At 42.0% G+C, this 20,219-nt stretch overlaps 1 protein-coding gene across 2 annotated transcripts in view; it reads left to right on the top strand.

Annotated features, from left to right (window-relative positions):
* The first annotated feature begins 17,967 nt into the window (after positions 1–17,967).
* Positions 17,968–20,219, top strand: part of TBC1D9 (TBC1 domain family member 9) — a 64,926-nt gene continuing 62,674 nt past the window's right edge. For both annotated transcript variants that reach the window (XM_063310830.1, XM_063310831.1), the window contains exon 1: positions 17,968–19,043. In XM_063310830.1, the coding sequence (XP_063166900.1) occupies positions 18,917–19,043 (127 nt within the window). In that variant the 5' untranslated portion in view covers positions 17,968–18,916. The remainder of the gene's footprint in view (positions 19,044–20,219) is intronic.

Raw genomic sequence — 20,219 nt, forward strand, 5'->3', positions numbered from 1 at the left:
GATCTTAAGGGAAAGAACCATCTCAAATATCTGAAGGAAAATACATTTAAAAGCCATAGAAACTGTATTAAGATCTATAAATAAAGATGAAAAGCAGAATAGCTGATTCTAAGATAAAGCAGCATTTGGAGAATTAAGCTACTCTGAGATATCTGCTGCAGAGGGGCTGTCGTTCTTGACAAAAGACTTTAGAAAGTCAACAAATTACTCTGCCAATTAAATAAGCATATCATTTTTAATGTAAAGAGGCCATACATCAAATACCAACTCTTACTTTGGCTCAGCCATCTCTGAGAAGAATGTATGTCTTCCATTAGGCAACTGAAGAACCGATGAAAGGGCAGGACTGAAACCAATAGACACATGGATAAAAACAACTGTTGGGGCTGGGCAATGCACTCAGGCATCTACATCTTTTAGAAGGCTTAGTAGCCTGCTTTGAGATCTTTTCCAGGTTGTCTACCTGTACATGCATTGCTTCACTCCTGGGACTTATGGTGAAGCAAGCAGCTGTGCATGTGCGCAAATGCAGAAGTGATTGAGGAAAGTTATCAAAGCGGCCATGCTGAGCATCTAGAAGATGCAGCTGCCTCAATGCTTCAGGGATGGCTGTTTTGCTTATAGCAGTTACTTTGTGAAGCATTCCTTCTTTGCACAGCCCTAATACCTACAGTATTTATTTGGAATAAGATTAAATATCTAGGGACAATGAAATTCTGAAGTTACTGAACTTTGAGCTGAAACTTTATACATTTGAGAAATCCTGGAGAACTGGTGAAATGCCAGATGATTAGAGAAGGGGAAACATCAAAAAGAGGAAAAAAGAAGATCCAGGCACCTACAGACCCAGTCAGTTTGACATCAATACTTGGGAAAATTCTAGAAGAAATCTTAAAGCAGCTGGGGCTAAAAGCAATGCAGGCATTCTTCTCCTAAGCCAAACAAAAATGCATCCAACTAATAAGTGAGACTTAACTACCCATCAGTTTATTGAAATGAATTCATTACAAATGCGGCAAAAAATCCTTAAAAAGTAGTGCTGTGCTCCTTTCATTGTCTTGTGGGTCACTGGGTTGCTTAAAGCAGATTTTTTTTTAAAAATCTGTCTTTGTCTTGTCTTACAGCACCTGTACATCGTAGCACTGTGGGATAGTGATAAGTTACAAGAATGTTTCGCAAAAGGCATTTGTGTTCCTTTTGCTGGATGACTTAATAAATTCCTTACTTTCTGCAGAATACAAGGAATTAGATGTAGTTTCCTTATATATGTGCTTGGGTTTCTGTTAAGATATGATATAAATAATACATTTTGAAATACAAACTATTTTTTCATCAAGAACATCTGCAATGGAGTAATAAGTAGTTTCAGAATATAAAATGCTGCTCCATATCAGGAAATCCCTGGACTGAAGCATTAAACAGCTTTGGAAAATAAAATGCTGCCTAGAGAAAAGGCCTTGACTTCACCCTCCACCTTTGTTGTTGTTGTTTATTCGTTTAGTCGCTTCCGACTCTTCGTGACTTCATGGACCAGCCCACGCCAGAGCTTCCTGTCGGTCCCTCCACCTTTACAACCACTCAAGTTCCAGGCTGCATGGTGCCCTTACAGCCAGCAACTCTATAAAAAATACTGTCTGTTGGCTGCTCCCCTGTCCCATCCTCTGAAGGTCTTTTTTTAACTTTTTGGTTCCAAGATCTGGACTTGCATCAGAATGGCCAGTGAGGCAGATATGAGGCAGTCAGGTTGTTGCATTGCTATGTTGGCTGATCTTTGATTTTAACAAATGGAAACTGAAACTGAATTGAAATTGCATTACCTTGTCTGGTTGAAGAACTGTGATTCCAGCAAGGTTCACCACCCCATTCTGTCCTGCAAATTATGAGAGCCTAACCCAAGTTCTCCCAACCTGGCTGCTCTCCAGAGATATTAGGGTAACACAACAGTTACTGATTGCCTTACTGGGAATGATGCAAATTGGGAAAGAATAGTAATTTAAAAAAATGTAAAGGCCCATAGAGTTTTTTCCCCCCCAATTTCTGCCAGCAGCATGACTACAATTGTGCACATGGAGGAAGCACACAAACCCAACACAGTTTATGCAGGACAGGAAAGGAAAAAGAAAGGAAGAAATTAGTCAGTTTAGTAGAGCATTGTAACTTCTGTGCAGATCTATTAAAAAGTATTTTTAAGCTCATAATCTATCCCAACGAACCATTCTATCCATTGTTTGGATCACTGCAAGTTTGTCAAAGCTATTCTGAGATGTTTCCTTCCTATATGAAGTCAGTCTGCATGAATTTTCTTACATAAACCACATTTCAGTTAATCTGGTCTTAATCAGCAGCAGGATAAGAAGGAAATGCCCAATTAGGGCATTGGCTGAATTCACACACGTCCTAGTGAGCTTTCTTTGGTTTTTGGCCATTATACTGTAGTTTGTAAACCTTGGCTTGTGGCTTGTCCAGTATGCTAACTAAGCTGGTGCTTAACTTGGATTTTAGAATTGCTTCGCAGTGCACCACAACCACAGAATGGATCTGCTTACAGGAGAAACATCTAGCTGCATTATTGCTAATGGAGGTGAACCTCCCCAGGCCTTTACTGAAGACACACACCTTCTTTCTTTGATTATAATTCTGAAGCATCTTCTCAGATTTTATATTTGGTGAATCTTTTGTGAATTCTACTCTGAGGCATTAGTGAACTGCTCCCTTTTTCCCCAGCCCACTTGCACGGTACATATCATGAACTGGATACAATGGCAAAATTACATTGTAGTTAGACCGCAGTGTTGGATTAAGCTCTAAGAGACTTCAACTACTTTATTGATATTAGCTCCATTTTAACAAAAACAAAACTTTCCTACTTCCCCCATTCCATCCTTCTTGTCCTATCTGGCCAGATGGTTACTTCTGTAACATTTCAATTAGTTATAAAAAATAATGTAATGGCAAACTTTGGATTTTGACTTTTCCCCCCCAACCTCACATGGTTGTTGTTGAGTTTAACTGGGGGAAGGGGGGGTTGGAAAAACTATTCACATTGCCTTGTTTAATTAAAGGCAGAATTTAGATTAAACAAACAAAATAATTCCATATTGTGTGTTCCATCAAGAATGTTTATATTGCCATCTAGTGGTTGATGCTAGTACTTAATACTGTACATTCTTTTGTGGAATCCTTGGTGCTCTCTGAGCTCAGTTGTTTGCTTGCAGATATTTCATTATCCAAATAGTGAGCAGTCTGGCTTTATTTCCTGGAGGATGGACTGGTTGGATCTTCTTGCAGTCCAAGACACTCTCAGAATTTTCCTCCAACACCAAAGTTCCAAAACATCTATCTTCCTTCTCTCAGCCTTCCTTATGGTCCAGCTCTCGCAGCCATATGTTACTACGGGGAACACCATTGCTTTAACTATGCGGACCTTTGTTGTCAGTGTGATGTCTCTGCTCTTAACTATTTTATCGAGATTAGTCATTGCTCTTCTCCCAAGGATTAAGCGTCTTCTGATTTCCTGACTGCAGTCAGCATCTGCAGTAATCTTCGCACCTAGGAATACAAAGTCTTTCACTGCTTCTACATTTTCTCCCTCTATTTGCCAGTTATCAAGCAAGCTGGTTGCCATAATCTTGGTTTTTTTGAGGTTTAGCTGCAGGCCAGCTTTTGCACTTTCTTCTTTCACCTTCATCATAAGGCTCCTCAGTTCCTCTTTGCTTTCACCCATCAAAGTGGTATCATCTGCATATCTGAGATTGTTAATGTTTCTTCCAGAGATTTTAACTCCAGCCTTGCATTCCTCAAGCAAAGCATGTTGCATGATGTGTTCTGCATACAAGTTGAATAGGTAGGGTGAGAGGATACAGCCCTGCCGTACTCCTTTCCCAATCTTAAACCAGTCCGTTGTTCCGTGGTCTGTTCTTCCTGTTGCTACTTGGTCGTTATACAGATTCTTCAGGAGGCAGACAAGATGACTTGGTATCCCCATACCACTAAGAACTTGCCACAATTTGTTATGGTCCACACAGTCAAAGGCTTTAGAATAGTCAATAAAACAGAAATAGATGTTTTTCTGAAACTCCCTGGCTTTTTCCATTATCCAGCGGATATTGGCAATTTGGTCTCTAGTTTCTCTGCCTTTTCTAAACCCAGCTTGTACATCTGGCAATTTTCGCTCCATGAACTGCTGAAGTCTACCTTGCAGGATCTTGAGCATTACCTTACTGGCATGTGAAATGAGTGCCACTGTTCGATAGTTTGAACATTCTTTAGTGTTCCCCTTTTTTGGTATGGGGATATAAGTTGATTTTTTCCAATCTGATGGCCATTCTTGTGTTTTCCAAATTTGCTGGCATATAGCATGCATTACCTTGACAGCATCATCTTGTAAGATTTTGAACAGTTCAGCTGGGATGCCATCATCTCCTGCTGCCTTATTAGCAATGCTTCTTAAGGCCCACTCAACCTCACTCTTCAGGATGTCTGGCTCTAGCTCACTGACCACACCATCAAAGCAATCCCCGATATTGTTATCCTTCCTATACAGGTCTTCTGTATATTCTTGCCACCTTTTCTTGATCTCTTCTTCTTCTGTTAGGTCCTTGCCATCTTTGTTTTTGATCATACCCATTTTGGCCTGGAATTTACCTCCAATGTTTCTAATTTTCTGGAAGAGGCCTCTTGTCCTTCCTATTCTATTGTCTTCTTCCACTTCTGCGCATTGCTTGTTTAAAAATAATTCCTTATCTCTTCTGGCTAACCTCTGGAATTTTGCATTTAATTGGGCATATCTCCCCCTATCACTGTTGCCTTTTGCTTTCCTTCTTTCTTGGGCTACTTCTAGTGTCTCAGCAGACAGCCATTTTGCCTTCTTGGTTTTCTCTTTGGGATGTATTCTGTTGCCGCCTCCTGAACAATGCTGCCAACTTCTGTCCAGAGTTCTTCCGGGACCCTATCTACTATGTCCAGTCCCTTAAATCTATTCTTCACCTCCACTGCATATTCCTTAGGAATATTAGTGAGCTCATATCTAGCTGATCTGTGGGTCTTCCCTAATCTCTTTACCGACTGTACAGATGTCCGCCACCTTTGGCTGCAAAGGATGTAGTCAATCTGATTTCGGTGTTGTCCATCTGGTGAAGTCCATGTATAAAGCCGTCTCTTAGGTTGTTGGAAGAGAGTGTTTGTTATGCAGAGTGAATTGTCTTGGCAAAATTGTCATGTTCTCATTTCAATGTGCTGCTAACATTGTAACGTTTCACATGTCATCTTCTGTTCCGTGTTCCTTCACCCGGGGTTTTTCCATTCCTTCACCCTCCGTTGTTTTGAGGGCTTGGAATGTATGTTTGGGTTTGCGCTCCTGCTCAAGGTTACTTTCCCAGGCGCGTCTAACGGCTTCTAGCACCTGGGAGGGGGAGCGCCCTGACGAGGGATGGGGCGGAACTTGCTCACAGGCAAGGCTTTTAAGTTTGTATTTGGCGCGCTTTTGCTCATTCTCAGCTTTCTCTGTATTTGCATACTATTCCTTAATAAATCAGTTATCTTTAAGCCCGAGCTTGTGAGACTGAGTGTTTGGGATTAGGCAACCCTTACATAAAGCTGAGAATCATTTCATCCATTTTCCGCTAGCCCCATCCAATCGTTGGATAAGAGGGAACGCTAGCGATGACAGAACCTCAGCTTCGCGCAAGTGATGGAAGCGAGGAGGAGCGGGAGGCGGCTAGCGGAAAATTTGGATCACTGTGATGTTAGATGGCTTGCCCTGAATTCGAATTGAGATCATTCTGTCGTTTTTTGGATTGTATCCAAGCACTGCTTTAGCCACTTTACTATTAATTAGGAAGGCTACTCCATTTCTTCTGTGGTCCTCTTGTCCACAGTAGTAGATCTGGTGGTCATTTGATGTGAAGTGGCCCATTCCAGTCCATTTCAGTTCACTGACGCCCAAAATGTCTATCTTTAATCTTGACATCTCACCAATAACCACATCCAATTTGCCCTGGCTCATAGATCTTACATTCCAGGTTCCAATGGTGTGTTGATCCTTAGAACATCGGATTCGCCGTTCACCACCAGCACCGTCGGCTGCTAGCCGTCCTTTCGGCTTTGAGCTAGCTGCGTCATCACGTCTGGGGCTAGTTGAACTCATCCTCTGTTCCTCCCCAGTAGCATTTTGACCATCTTCCGACCTGGGGGTCTCATCTTCCGATGGTATACCGACGTATCTCTGGTTGTACTGATCCATTTAGTTTTCATGGCAAGAATACTGGGGTGGGTTGCCATTACCTTCCCCAGGGATCGCATTTAGTCTGACCTCTCTGTCATGACCTTCCCGTCTTGGGTGGCCCTTCACAGTTTAGCTCATGGCATCATTGAGGTGCTCAAGCTCTAGCACCACGACAAGGTAACGATCCTTTGCTGAAGATTTCTAAACCTAGGTTGTTATAATTCCAAGGCTTTTTAATGTGAAATGGCTTTTCATGCAGACTTCAAAATCAAGCCTTTTTTTGTTGTTGTTGTTGGTGTGAGCAGCAGCAAATCATCAACATAAATGCACAGATACATACAGCCTTGTTTGTCTTTCTTCATATTTACACATTGATCTGCTTTTCCTTTTTCAAAACCAAAATTCTGCAGTTTTTCATCTACTTTTTGGTTCCAGGATCTAGCAGCTTGTTTTAACGCATATATTGACTTCTGCAGTTCACAGACTAGATTCTCCCCTTTTTCATAGCCAGGGGGTTGCTGCATGTATAATTTGTGGTCTAAATCACCATAGAGAAATACAGTTTGAATGTCATAGTGGTGAACTGACATTCCTTTGAGTGCAGCAATTTTTAACAGTAATCTAATTGATTCACCTTTAGTAACTGGTGCAAAAGTCTTGTCAAAGTCTAAATCTTTCCTTTGAGTGAACCCTTTTGCAACTAACCTTGCTTTATATTTTTGGATTTTGCCATCAGCATCCCTTTTCAGTTTGAAAACCCACCTGCAACCTAGACAGCGTTCATTGGGAGGTAGATTTACCAGTTTCCATGTTTTATTTTCTTTCAAGGATGCTAACTCCTGCTGCATGGCAGAATGCCAATTTTGTGCAATCTCAGGTGGTAAAGCATTCACTTGCTCTAAGGACTCAGGTTCTGTGAATATGTGAAAAGCCTTTACTGTTTCAGCCTGAAAACGTGATGGAGGAACGCCTTTATTACTTCTCTGAGATCTGCGAGGTAATACAGGGCTTAAATTTTGACTCCTATCACTTTCCTGAGAAGCATCTGTCTCATCAGACAGAACTTCAGTTTGCTTTTCTGGTTTAATGTCCTCATCAGGCAAAAGATCACCATCAGCAAGTCCTTGCTGTTCTCTTGTGGTAGTCAGATCAACTGGAGAGCTAGAGTTTAATCTGCCCCAGTTTTGTTCAGCAAAAGAAGCGCTTTTGCTAATTATTAATTTCTCTCCCATTATGAACCTATAGCTCCTTTGGCTTTGTTCATAGCCAACAAAGATGGCTTTCTTTGTTGTGGGGCCTCCTTTCCTTCTCTGTTGTTTTGGAATATGAACCCAAGCAGTGCTACCAAACACTCTAAGATGGTTTACCTTTGGTTTCACACCATAAAACAAATGGAATGGAGTGTCCTGAATCACAGAGTTATACAATCTGTTTTGTACATAACAGGCAGTAGATATTGCCTCTCCCCAATACTTAAAAAATAAATGTGAATCTTTAAGCATGCATTCCATCGTATTTTGCAAGGTTCTGCCCTTTCTTTCAGCAACACCATTTTGCTGAGGGGTGTAAGGGTTAGAAAGAATTTGTTCTATCCCCTTTTCCACTAGGAACCTTTTGAATTTGTGAGAAAGGTACTCTCCTCCTCTATCACATTGGAGTGCAGATACAGGCCTAGGGAATTTTCTATTTGCCCATGTCACAAAACCTTTAAATTTCTCAAATGCCTCATCTTTATGTTTTAAGATGTAGATAAATGTGTATCTTGAGAAATCATCAATGATGGTCATTGCATACCTTGCTTGTCCAAGACTTGGAGCAAAAGGACCAATAATGTCAGAGTGTACAATTTCCAAAGGTCTAGTTGTAACTCTGTCACAGGAGCTTTTAGTGTTTTGTATTCTTTGCAAACTACACAATCTAAGTATTTGTCACAGGGTTTTACCTTTAGGTCAGCACATAGCTGTGGCATTTGTGCTATATACTTGAAATTAGCATGACCAAATCTCCTGTGCATCAGGTGTACACATTGGTCATGATATGGCCTTGCCAACTGCGGCCTTGCAGCTTGGCTTCCTTGCATTTTGTACCATGTACAAGGAGTCTTTTAATATACCAGTAGCATACAATTTTCCATTTGTACGTACCTCACAACCATTTTTCTTAAATGTTATGATATACCCTGTTGCAGCCAATTGTGCCACAGATAAAAGGTTTGATTATAAATTTGGCACATACAACACACCTTTTACAGTTTCTCCCAAGCAGGATAAATACAAGTCACCTTGTCCCATAATTTTGGTCACAGACCCATCAGCCAAAGATACTTTGTCTTTCAGTTTTAGACAGTGACACAAAAGAGCTTTTACAATTACATAAATGACAATTGGCCCCAGAATCTAACACCCATACATCAGAATTACCCTTCTCAGCAAGCTGTGCAATTTGGGTTGTCTGAAGAGCCTTCTTTTGTGTTGTCCTTGTGTTCTTCTTCTCTGTCTTTCTACTCTTGGGTCTCAAGGCACAGTCTTTCTGCAAATGTCCAGCTGAACCACAGGTGAAGCATCGCTGGCTGGCTAGCGCTGTGGCCTCAGCTTCCTTTCCCTTCTTTTCCCTTGTTTTCTGGTATTGCAGCTTTCCAGAAGAGATGGGGGGGATCTTTCCTCTGTCTTCTCCCATTCAGCGAGTAAGCGCTGTGTAACATACGATGGGGTGAGGTCTGCTTCAGGCATAGCCTCCAGGGTACAAATCAGTGTGTCCCACGTTTCATTCAGTGAGGACAGGAGGATATAGGATTTTGTGAATGGTGTAAATTCCATTCCTCTCTCCTGCAACTCAACAAACAGCTGCTGAATATAATGCAGGTGCTCAGGAAGGCTATCTCCTTCTGCACGGTAGGCTTTGTACAGCATTTTTGTCAGGGTAACTTTACTCCCTGCTGTTGCCTTTACATACAAGTCTCTTAAAGTGTCCCAAAGTTGCTTTGCAGACTGCATACCTCGCACGTGGACTAGCTGATTGTCCTCAACTCCCAGGATAATGGTGGCTCTAGCCTGCTCATCCTGTCTCAGCCATTCAGCACTGGGATTGTGGGGGGTTTGCTCACCAATTGGCAGCCAAAGATTCTCTCTGCGAAGATACATCTCCATCTTCAGGGCCCAATTCAAATAGTTGCTCTCTGATAGGCGCTCCAGAGGCATCACTGAGGGCTGGGAGGTAGCCATGGCTTCTTCCTTCTTTTGCAAGTCACCTCAGCTGGCTTCTTTGTCCTGTAGACCGGCAGTTGCTGGAAAATCTCCAGGTGGCTCCAAAGAAAATCTTCACAGGTCTTTGCTACCTGCCTTTAAATTGTGCATGAGGTGTGGAGCTGATCTCTCTATTCTCTCTGGGTTTTACTGGGCTTACTGGGCTGTTTACTGGGCCTATAACCTGTTGGCAGATTGCTAGGAAAGCCTTTGGCCCAGGAGAGATCAGAAAAGTCACACCAGGCATTTCTATAAAAATAATTTTATTTACAGAAAGCAAAATATATTTAAAAGCTTCTGCATTTTTACAGGCTCTCAGTGAGAGCTGCTTAACTCTCTACATGCCTACACAGAAGGGAAACTAAAACTAAAACAAGTCCAGGCAAGTTCTTTCCCCCAGGTGCAAAAATTAACATTCGAAAAGGGGACAGTTGAATTCAACTCTTCACCCAGCCAAAATTATTAGTTACCATAGTAACCTTAATCTGTAGTAGAAAACATTAACAGAGTGAGTGTGGGTTTTACTCCCTGTTTATATACAGTGGCTTTCCCTGCCAGTGTTGGTGTGGATGTGGTTTTCTCCGTGGTAGTTCCTTGATTAGGGTATTGTTTTCTGCTTGTTTGTTTGCCTGGTGTTAATCCCTGCTTATCTGGGTGTTGGCTGCTGGAGAGGATGTGTCCTGGTCTTTTTGTTTCCTTCTTAGCCTTTTTATTGTCTTTTGAATGGTGTGTAAATATGGCTTATTTCTATGTCTATTGGCTGATTTGTCTGAGTGCCAAGCTTCCAGGAATTCCCTAGCATTTTTGGATTTAGCTTGGTCTAAGATGCTCAGTTTCTCAGTTGAAACTATGGTTGAGTTTGACCATGTGTTGTAAGAGTAAGGAGTTTTCATCAAATTAACTTTTCTATCCAATCCATATACATTTAGCACCATCTTATCTCTATTTCTTCTTCTTTTGTTACACACAAGAGCCCCATTCCCATTACATTGAACTTATTTCTATTAACTTACTTACTTATTTCTCACTGAATCTGAATCTGGAAGAAGCATGCTGTTATACACATTTATTTTCCCTTTCTTACATTTATTATTTATTATTTATTACATTTATTTTTTGCAAGAGCGCACATACCATGTCCTTTTTACAAGCACTGACACATCTTATTTTTTTTCCCACCCATCTCCCCACCTTTAACAAAATACAGATTCACCTAAGACTTTCAAACTGTATGTATGAGCATGGATGAAGTTAAGGAAGTTAGGAACCTATCCTAAAAATGAATAAATCTGTGCACTTCCATTTTGATTTTTCATCACCAATCACCAATTCTAAGGAAGATTGTTTGGAAGATGGGCCCTTACTTTCAAGGCAGTGTTTCTCAACTTCGGCAACTTTAAGGCTAGGGGAATTCTGGGAGTTGAAATCTACACATCTTAAAGCTGCCAAGGTTGAGAAACACTGTTCCAAGGGATTTTTTCTACTTTTTACCTGGAGAAAAATATACCCCATTCCTAGCCAATCACTCTTTGCATTCACTGATGTCCACAGAAGTGTTTTTACTTGATCTTCCTGAAAAATAACTAGTTCTTCTGAGATGGTATCAATGGAAAGCTTCAGGGAAGAAGGAATAAGCTACCTTCCAAAGAAGAAACATGTCCTTTCTAACTCCAGCTCCTCTGTACTACGTTTCCCAAGATGCTGTTAGCAGCAGAAGAGCCATCAGGAGTGAAAAAGATTGGAGCTGGCATGTCTTGCTTGGCCTTCCTTTGCTCCAGAGCTCCTTTGTGCCACACAGTGGAGTGACAACTGGCTGATTATGGGCTTTTTCCCATAGTAGCATTAATGTGGATTCCCCCACTTCTTGAGCTGGCAGAAAAATATGCCAGCAGACCAGACATTAATCTGCCTCAGTGGTCCCAGCATTACTGTGGGACAATTTAAGGGCAATGATTGGTAGATACCCCTGGCTTTGTTTTCCATCCCAATTAATGACACCAGTGCTGGAAAAAACCTACACCAATCTTTCTTCTTAAAGATTGGCAGGCACCTGTAACAGACACTTCAGCCACTGCTCAAGTTGGCTGACGAATGGGTCACCAAGGAGAAATGCACGGTAGTGGTAGCCTGTCACTCAGGCTATTTCGGAACATGGTCTGCTGGTCTTCTAGAAAAGCTTAGCTTACATGCTAATAAGACAGAGGAGTGATGCAGAGTGAAACAAGGAGGAGCTCCTTCCTGCTTCATTCTAGCTCATCTACTGCCCCAGTGACCCATCAGCTGGGTCCTTTTTGAGCAGTTTACCAACTCTGAAAGAGACAGATTTGCCAGTTTCTCTGCCTCAACAGAGGAATAACTAGGGAGAAGCTGCAGCAGAAATAGTATACAAATATTCACTGTCTTACATATTGTGTTATCTGTAGAACAGCATGATATTAATAACAAAGATGCTTGGGACATTATAAAACTTTTTGTCTGAACATGAGAAAAATGAGTTTGAAATGCCTATGTGTCTGTTTGTTTGCACAACAGCAACACTGGTATTAAGAAGCCCTTAAATAAATTTCACAGAAGCTGCTTTTCTTCATGATTCAGGTTAAGTCCTGCTTAATATTCCCTTTGCCTCAAGTCCTTTCTTTGGAGAAATAAAACAGCATGCCAAGAAAGCCACTGTGCCTCCCTAACAACTGTGCCAATCAGCTTTAACTCTGCACTCCGTATTTTGGTGGGCTTTATCCAAGCCTTACATAAAGCTCTGGTATCAGTCTACTGAGATTCTCAGTAGTTGTAACACAGAGCGGCTGACTCAGTTCCTAAATATAGCAAAAAATGTCAGCTTAGCCCAAGGTGCCGAGCAGATTACTAATGAGGTTCCTCAGTCTTAGCACATCTGGGAGTCATATGACATGAAATTGTATAGTGACATTGCAAAATAGGTTATTTTCCTTTACAAACAACTAACAAACCATTTGTGTTCCTTTTTTATGAAATAATAACAGTAACACAACTTCTGTGGTCACAGCCACATTACAGATTTCAAACAATTTTAACGGTAATTTCCTGTTTGGTGGGGGCTTGGGAACTGTAGTTGTAGGAGATGGATGTGTGGTGAAACTTCTATTACTTCAGTGACTACGTCTTTGCATTACACCATGGGTATTAGGACCGCATAGGATCTATGTTTATTTTTAAACATGCCCAGTCTCTGCCCACTGACATCTTCCCAGTCCAAATACCACTTCTAGAACTTGCTTTGTGTGATAATTCTAGAGCCTTTACTCACAGGCGAACTCTAGCAAAAGCCAACATTTGGCACCCAGTATTCCATAAAAGGTGTTATTTCTCAGCAACGTATCTTTGATCCTACAGGTAAATATAGCTATCATAACTAGGAGCCACTGACAGCCTTGAATTTATGTACCCCTTTTGGGTTGCTGGTGGTCTTCATGCACTCTGTAGCAGTTTAACTTCTTAGATCATTGGATGACTGAGCATTCCAGAACCATATGAGAATAGAATAAGAGAATTTAGAGAGAATAAAAATTTTTTAGCTCAATCTAATCTATCCTACTTATTAGGATTCACACCATGAATTGACAAAATTCTGGGCATAAGCAAATGCAAACAGGTCCACATGCTTTAGGAAGAACAAGACATGATGGGGAAGGCTGGTGTTGATCATGTTTCAATGCAGCATCCATCTTTTGTTGCAATGTATGAAAACATACATTTTTTATTATCAAAAAATGAACCTGTATTTCTTTTCTAGTTTGTCTTATATATGTCTATTACATTCATATTACAATCTGCATTGTATATTCACAGAACTTAGGATATGCATAAATGTATTTGTTTATGCAAAGAATTTTGTTGGCTGCCCTTCCCTCATGTGCCAAAGGCAAAAATACATAATGTAAAAGTATGTAATTAAAAGGTTCTAACATTGTATAAAACAAACAAAAAAGATTATTATTCATTTCTGTTAGGATCGCTTCATAATATAATCTTCTAATCTTATTAAATAATGTATTTATTTAAATAATAATAATACAGAGCTAGAACACCTAAAAGTCTGCTTAAGGAATTATATCTAAGCACAATTAGAATTTTAAAAACTTTGTTATTTCTTTGACATCAGAATAAATGGTTTTTAATTCTGAAGTTTGTATTGTCGTATACTGTGTCTGCATGTAGGCTACTGGAGTTTTATGCTACATTTAATATTAAATACTTCTTTGTTGATTTTTTAAATTACATAACAATTCAATTTTAATTAATTTGTTAGAACTAAGGAATTTGTTTCATAGGTATTTATTAATAAAATACAGTACATTGCAGTAGACACAACTGAACTCAGGGAAACATTGAATAAACATATAGAACTCAGCCAAGATGCTGTAATCCTATGCATGTAGAACAAAGAATATGAAAAAAATTTCAGATCCCTGAAGAGTTGCCACAACTAAGAAGGTCAAAACCTCTTTATTGTCCCAGGATGCAGAAAAACAGAATAATATTGTTATCATATACAGGGTTATTCCAGATCAACATTAAGAAAAACTTCCTAGCAGGAAGAGCAGACTGACATTGGACCCAATTACCAAAGGAGATAGTATCCTTTCACTGGACACAGTCAACCCAGCAGCTGAGCAGCCAACTGTTAGGATATTTAATTTGGATTCCTATACTCAGCAGAGAATTGGGGATGCCCTAAATAATTCCAAGCAATTCTATTATTTTAGGTTCCCTTGAACTCCACAGAATTCACACTCAACTAAACAAACAAACCCAAATGGACTGACTAAAAATATTTTCTGTTACTTCTGAGATTGCTTCCTCTTCCACCTAGCAATCCCTCTCTTAATCAATGATTTTCCCTTGCCACTAGCCATAGGAAAACAGCAATTTTCTTTATGATCACAGGAAGGGAAGGTGATACAACAAACTTCATTCATGCTTAAAATGACTTCCTTCCTGTAGCTAATGCTAGAAGCAAGGCAACCAATTCTGAGCACAGTCACTAGAAGAGAGAGCATCATGTCTCCTATAATTCCTACAATCCCATTCAAACCATTCAAATTCACTATTCTTGTCTTGTTATTAACAGCAGATATCAGTGATCTGTTTATTAGCTATCTAGCCATGTGGGCAGAGGAGGGTGAGTACTCCATGGGTCTCCTCAAGAATAGCTGGGGTTGCATATGTCCTATAGATTATCACTAAGTGGATTATAGGTAGTCCTTGGTTAACAACAGTAATTGGGACCAGAATTTCTATTGCTAAACAATGCGGTTATAAAGTGCAATGTCATGTGACTGAATTGCTTAGCGATGGCAATCCCAGCAGTCCCTAGTTACCATTGTTAAGTGAGGACTGTAGGTCATTAAGCGAGGACCTCTTCGCAAGTTCCTGCCAGCTTCCAACAAGCAAAGTTAATAGGGAAGCCGGCAGGAATCTGAGAGTCCCAGGCACCTTGCAAGCAGGCTGGTGGGCAGGTAACTGACTGCTGTAGCACGAGCATGACCAAGCGCAGGGTGGGTGCTCCAGAGGGTGTGCAAGTGGCTGCTGTAGCCTGACGCAAGCGTGGCCAGGAATGGCTGCTGCTGGTGGCGGGAGGGTGCATAAGAGGCCGCTGCAGCCCAGAGCAAGTGGAGCCAGGCCAGGGAGGGCTGCTGCTGGGGACAGGAGGAGGCACCAGTGGCCACTGAGGTGTTGCACAAGTGCGGCCGGGCTGTGGGTGGCTGCTGCCAGGGACTAGAGGGCGTGCAGGTGGCTGCCACAGTTCCATGCAAGCATGGCTAATCTATGGAGTATGACATCCCCAGGATCTCATACTCTGTAACCAGGCTCCTCAGGAGAAAAAGCGGTGAGAGTGGGAGCAACTTACAGGAGCAACTTGCGACCTTCTGCCGGCTTTCCATTGACTTTGCTTGTGGGAATCAGCAGGGAAGGTCACAAATGGTGTTCATGTGACCACAGGAGGCTGCAACTGTTGTTAAATGTGAGCTGGTTGCCAAGTGCCTGGATCACAATCACATGACCATGGGGCTGCTGGGATGGCTAGAACTTCGAGGACTTGTCATAAGTACCACTCACTCAGCGTTGTCATAACTTTGAAGGGTTGCTGAATGAGTGGTCGTTAACCGAGGACTATCTGTAATATAATATTCCTGGAAACCTATGGTGGCAGAAATTATGATTTGACTTCCACGTGTTAGTTTAATTTCTTAAATCTTTCTGTACGCCTTTAGCTACATGAAAAACAAGCCACCACAGACCAAAGGTTCAAAGGATTTTGCAACACTAGTTAGCAAGCTTATTATAATCAGTAATATTTAGTTTGATATTGCCCAGGTTAAACTCTTTGTCCACAACTAAGAGATCATTAAGATGAGAAGCACCAGTCTAGAAGCAAAAAAAAAAAAAAACTATGCCAGCCATAAACAGAAAGGGAAGGGATTTTCCCATAAAACTCTTAAAGCTTCCAAATTCCACCTTCCACCTGGCAAGAGTGTTATTATTAGGTCTTCAGTGTTTTCTTTTCTGTCCTAGAAATCACAGACGTAAGGCTCAAACAACCTTACCTGGTTCTGACGTTTCCAGTTCTCAGTTTCTCTTTGCCATTCTGCATGCACATCCATTCCCACTCCCACGTGGAATTGATAGTGGTGCTATTTGTCACCGTCACTTAACTCTGTTATATTTGAAATATAATCAAAGGTAAATGACAGTGACAAATAGCACCGCTGTCAATTTTATGGAACCAATGTATTTTTTCCAGAATATTTGTATTATTCATAATAGTCTCTTGGATTTTTAAAAATAGTCTACTATATCCTACGAGTCAATGTAAATGTTTGCAGTTATTTCTATAAAAAAGTAACACATTTTGAACTGGTCCATCCTAAAACTTAGCTACTATATTAGTGAATTATTTCACTCTGTATTAGTAAAACATATTTATTTGGTTCTCTTAAAATATTTTTCCACATTGCTTAATTATTAGCTCTAAGCTCACTTGTTTTTACTATTTACCTGTCTGATAATATTAGTTGTGTGATCAAGTACACCATTTCATTCGACTGTTTTGACCAGTGAGAGCACATTTTATTTGATCTTTATAGAAAAGTTCTTGCTACAACTATCTTAGTAGTATAATGAAATTCCTGTTATATTCTGTCTTCTAAGGATTCATAATGTGTATTCACTATATTAAACTCAGATAGGTACATACTCTGGTACAAACAAATCTTGGCATATTGCATATGTCTTCAAATTCCAGGTAAATCTAATTTTAGCCTCTTGTTTAATGAACTATAAATAAAAGTCAACTATTATTTTCTATCTTGGGACTAAGATCTATCTAAATAAGCAAGCAAACAAATAACCAATATATATATATTTAAATAAAGTAGTCTGAGCTGCTGAAGGAAGGTTACCAAGTCACCTGAAAAAACAGGGTGTGGTAAGACAGTCAGACTAAAACACTCACAAAAGAACCATAAAGGTGGAACCAGAGTCAAACAGCTTAACCTCAAGGACATATCTTTTATAATGATTTACCTAGAGATAAAGCTTCCCGTAACAAAACAAACAAAAAAAAAACAGCGTAGCAAAATAAACATCTGCCAGAACTGCTATATTGAGCGCTCCCTCTCCTAAAGATCTTTCTGTACGCCTTTAGCTTATTATTGCACATAAAAAAACTACCATTATGAGCCTGGAAATAATCTTATCAAACATATGAGATGTTATGCAAGAATATTAGCAGTACTGTAAGGCAAACAATCACAAAATGTGAGACGTTCCCATGCCTACATAGATGAGCAAGAAAAGTGACCGTTTCCTTGGGCTACCAGACCTGGACCGCAATGATTCAGACCGCCACCAGATAGCAGTAAAGAACTTGGGTTTCATACCTCCGCTCCTGCCTAGAGGTGGTCTGAATTTTCCAGTCTGGATTTTTCTTGTCCAATCTAATAATGCAGCTTAATTGTATTTATCGATGACGAAGGTTTTGTGTACTTTTAGTTCTTATAGCGCTTATAGTTCTTCGTTGCAGCTTTTCCTATGTCAATATATTTTATCTCTTGCAACACCTGCAGGAATGCCTTTGCTAAATTAACGGTGCTCGTGGAACACTCGAGTGACTGGCAATACAGTCCGACCTAAAAGCCGAATGTGACGATTACTTCTGACTCACTACTATCTTGCCGGCACCTTCTGGTTGCAGAAGAGGGAAAACGTGTCTCTTCCTCCGCGTTTCCCTCCAAGAAACCACAAGCTCCGGCCGGCGCTCTGCAGGAGGCCGGTCGGCTCCAGCCGCTTGGGTGGGGCTTACAGGGATTCGAAACCGAGCACGGGCAGAGAGATCGCGTGACGGCCCTTGGGACTGCAGGAAGCGCGAGGCCAACCATCGCGCGCTGCGCAGGTTGTGCCAGGGACAGCCCCGCCCACTCGGAACCTGGCGCGTCGGCCCTTGGGAGGCGGGCGGCGGCGGAGCGGAGAGTTTCGGGCTGTTTTCCGTCGGTGCCATCCTCGCTGGGCGATCTGGGCGAGCGTGACGTTAGCAACCGAGCGGAGGATGCCAACCTCCTTTTGTTTTGCGTGCGCTTGAACGAGTGTAGACCGCCGTCGCCTTAGCTGCCTTTATGAGCGACGGCGTCTCATTTCTGGGAGGAAGGTTTTCGTAGCCACTCCGGATAGGTTTGTGTTGTGCGCCTCCGAGTTTATAAGGCGGTGTATTTTTAACCTGGAGAGAACAGGTAGATGCAGGGGCGACAGGACGCGATATTAAGAAATCCGAGGTGGTTTTTGCGCAACCCGTGCGGGCACCCTCTTGTGTTTGCCAAGTGCGCGCTCCAAAGGCACTGGTGGCATCGGTAGGTGGAGAAGAGACGGCCGATCTGAGCGAGGCAGCTCTCTGGCCTCTCACTGATATAGGCGACCTTGTCTCCTTCGCATAAAGTGCGGGGAAAGGGGTTTGTGCAGGGAAGGCGGTTTTTCCGGGTTTTGTTTGCGCAGAGGGTGATTCCGAATCGTCGCCAGCTTTCCTCCTCCTCCTCCTCCTCCTCCTCCTCGGTCGGATGCGGTCGACCTTCTGCAATCGCATCTTTCCTGGAGCTTGAACACAATGAGGTGGGCGGGAGATGGCGTTGCCGCCTGGCTGGAGTGAGGCTGGGCGGGCCCAGCCGCCGCGTCAGCTCTGCTCGTTCCCACCGACGTGTCTCCCGAGCCTGGTAGCTGCTCTTGCCTTGAGCCGAGGACGGGGGAGGCACGGTGGGCATGCTGCGGCTCCTTCCTGCCCCCGTCCTCCCCGGTGATTCGCGCTCCCGTCGAGCTGCTGACGGCGTCCCCCCGAGCTGGGCAAGGCGCTTAGGGCAAAGGGAGGCTGCATGACTGAGAAGCGTCCGCCGAAAAGAACCGGGCTGCCTTTGTCTTAGCTGGGAGGATGTGGGTGAACCCGGAGGAGGTGCTGCTGGCAAATGCCTTGTGGATCACGGAGCGGGCCAACCCTTACTTCATCCTGCAGAAAAGGAAGGGGCACGGAGGAGATGGAGGCAGCGGCGGGATTACTGGTAAGAACAGCCGACTCCTCCCTGGGCCACCGGGAAAAGAGTCATTCAGCCCCTCTTTATCAAGGAGACTGTCCTCCTGAATTCAGTGTGACTCCTTATGAGTAGACCTATGTAGAATTGCACCCTCAATATCCTGTGCTGATCTGGTTCTGATTTCTCTTTTTCTTATTCTGTTGGGGGGAGGGGCCATATACGAGGAGTCCTTGGTGTTCTCTGAGCGTGGTTGGTCGCTTGCAGACGTTTCATGACCCAACTAGGTGCCCTGGGGAGCAAACCCCACACTTGCTCCCACTGATGATGTTACCTAGTCAGGTAATGAAACGTTTGCAAGCAAACAACCACACTCATAGAGCACCAAGGGCTCCATCGTTCAACCCTGATCTATATGGGTTATATATGATTTCAGTGTTTCAGGTTGAAAATGCACATCTCTTGAACAAAACAAAAGCAATGGCTTATATTGTCCTTCCATTGTGTGCCTTTGGATATGTTTATACAGGTTTGCTTGAGCCTTCCCAGAGCTTCTGCAACCTAATGCCCTTCAGAACTGTTGGGCTCGAAACTCCCAGAATTCTTAGCCAAAAGCCAGCTAGTAGGGATTCTGGGAATTGTCACCCCAAGATTTTTGGAAGGCACTAGGTTAGGAAAGGCTGTTATTAATAACTTGTAAGATTATTTTGGGCTAACAATTTTGTTGCTAATTATTTCCTATGTCCTTGCACAGAAAAAATTAGAAGCATCCTATGGAGGGAATTTTATGAAAATTCCATAAAACCATTGGGATTGTTGACCATATCTAGGGAATCTTTAGGAACTCTCTTGATCTCCTTGAGAGGTACTTTCAAGTACTTATGCAAAGAGTTGGGTGTCCTTAATGTGCTTTGTAATCCTTTTGTAGTAATCCCCCAATGATCTCTGTGATGGTTCCTTATTCTTTACCTTGCTGTAAACATGGTGCACCCGGTAAGAGTAACTTGCCTGAGGTCACAGAATTAGCATGAGTCCTGACCAAATCCTATTTATGAATAAGTAATAGGATTTGGTCAAGACTCATGCTAATTCTGTGACCAACTGCCTACCTTGTAGAAAAACAAATCCATTCTGATCATCAGAGTTTAAAATGATTTAGGACATTTTCTGTTTCTGTTGCCTACACAAATAAATGAATGACAAGCC

Source organism: Candoia aspera, chromosome 8 (genome assembly GCF_035149785.1).
Source record: "Candoia aspera isolate rCanAsp1 chromosome 8, rCanAsp1.hap2, whole genome shotgun sequence".
NCBI classification, from domain to species: Eukaryota; Metazoa; Chordata; class Lepidosauria; order Squamata; family Boidae; genus Candoia; species Candoia aspera.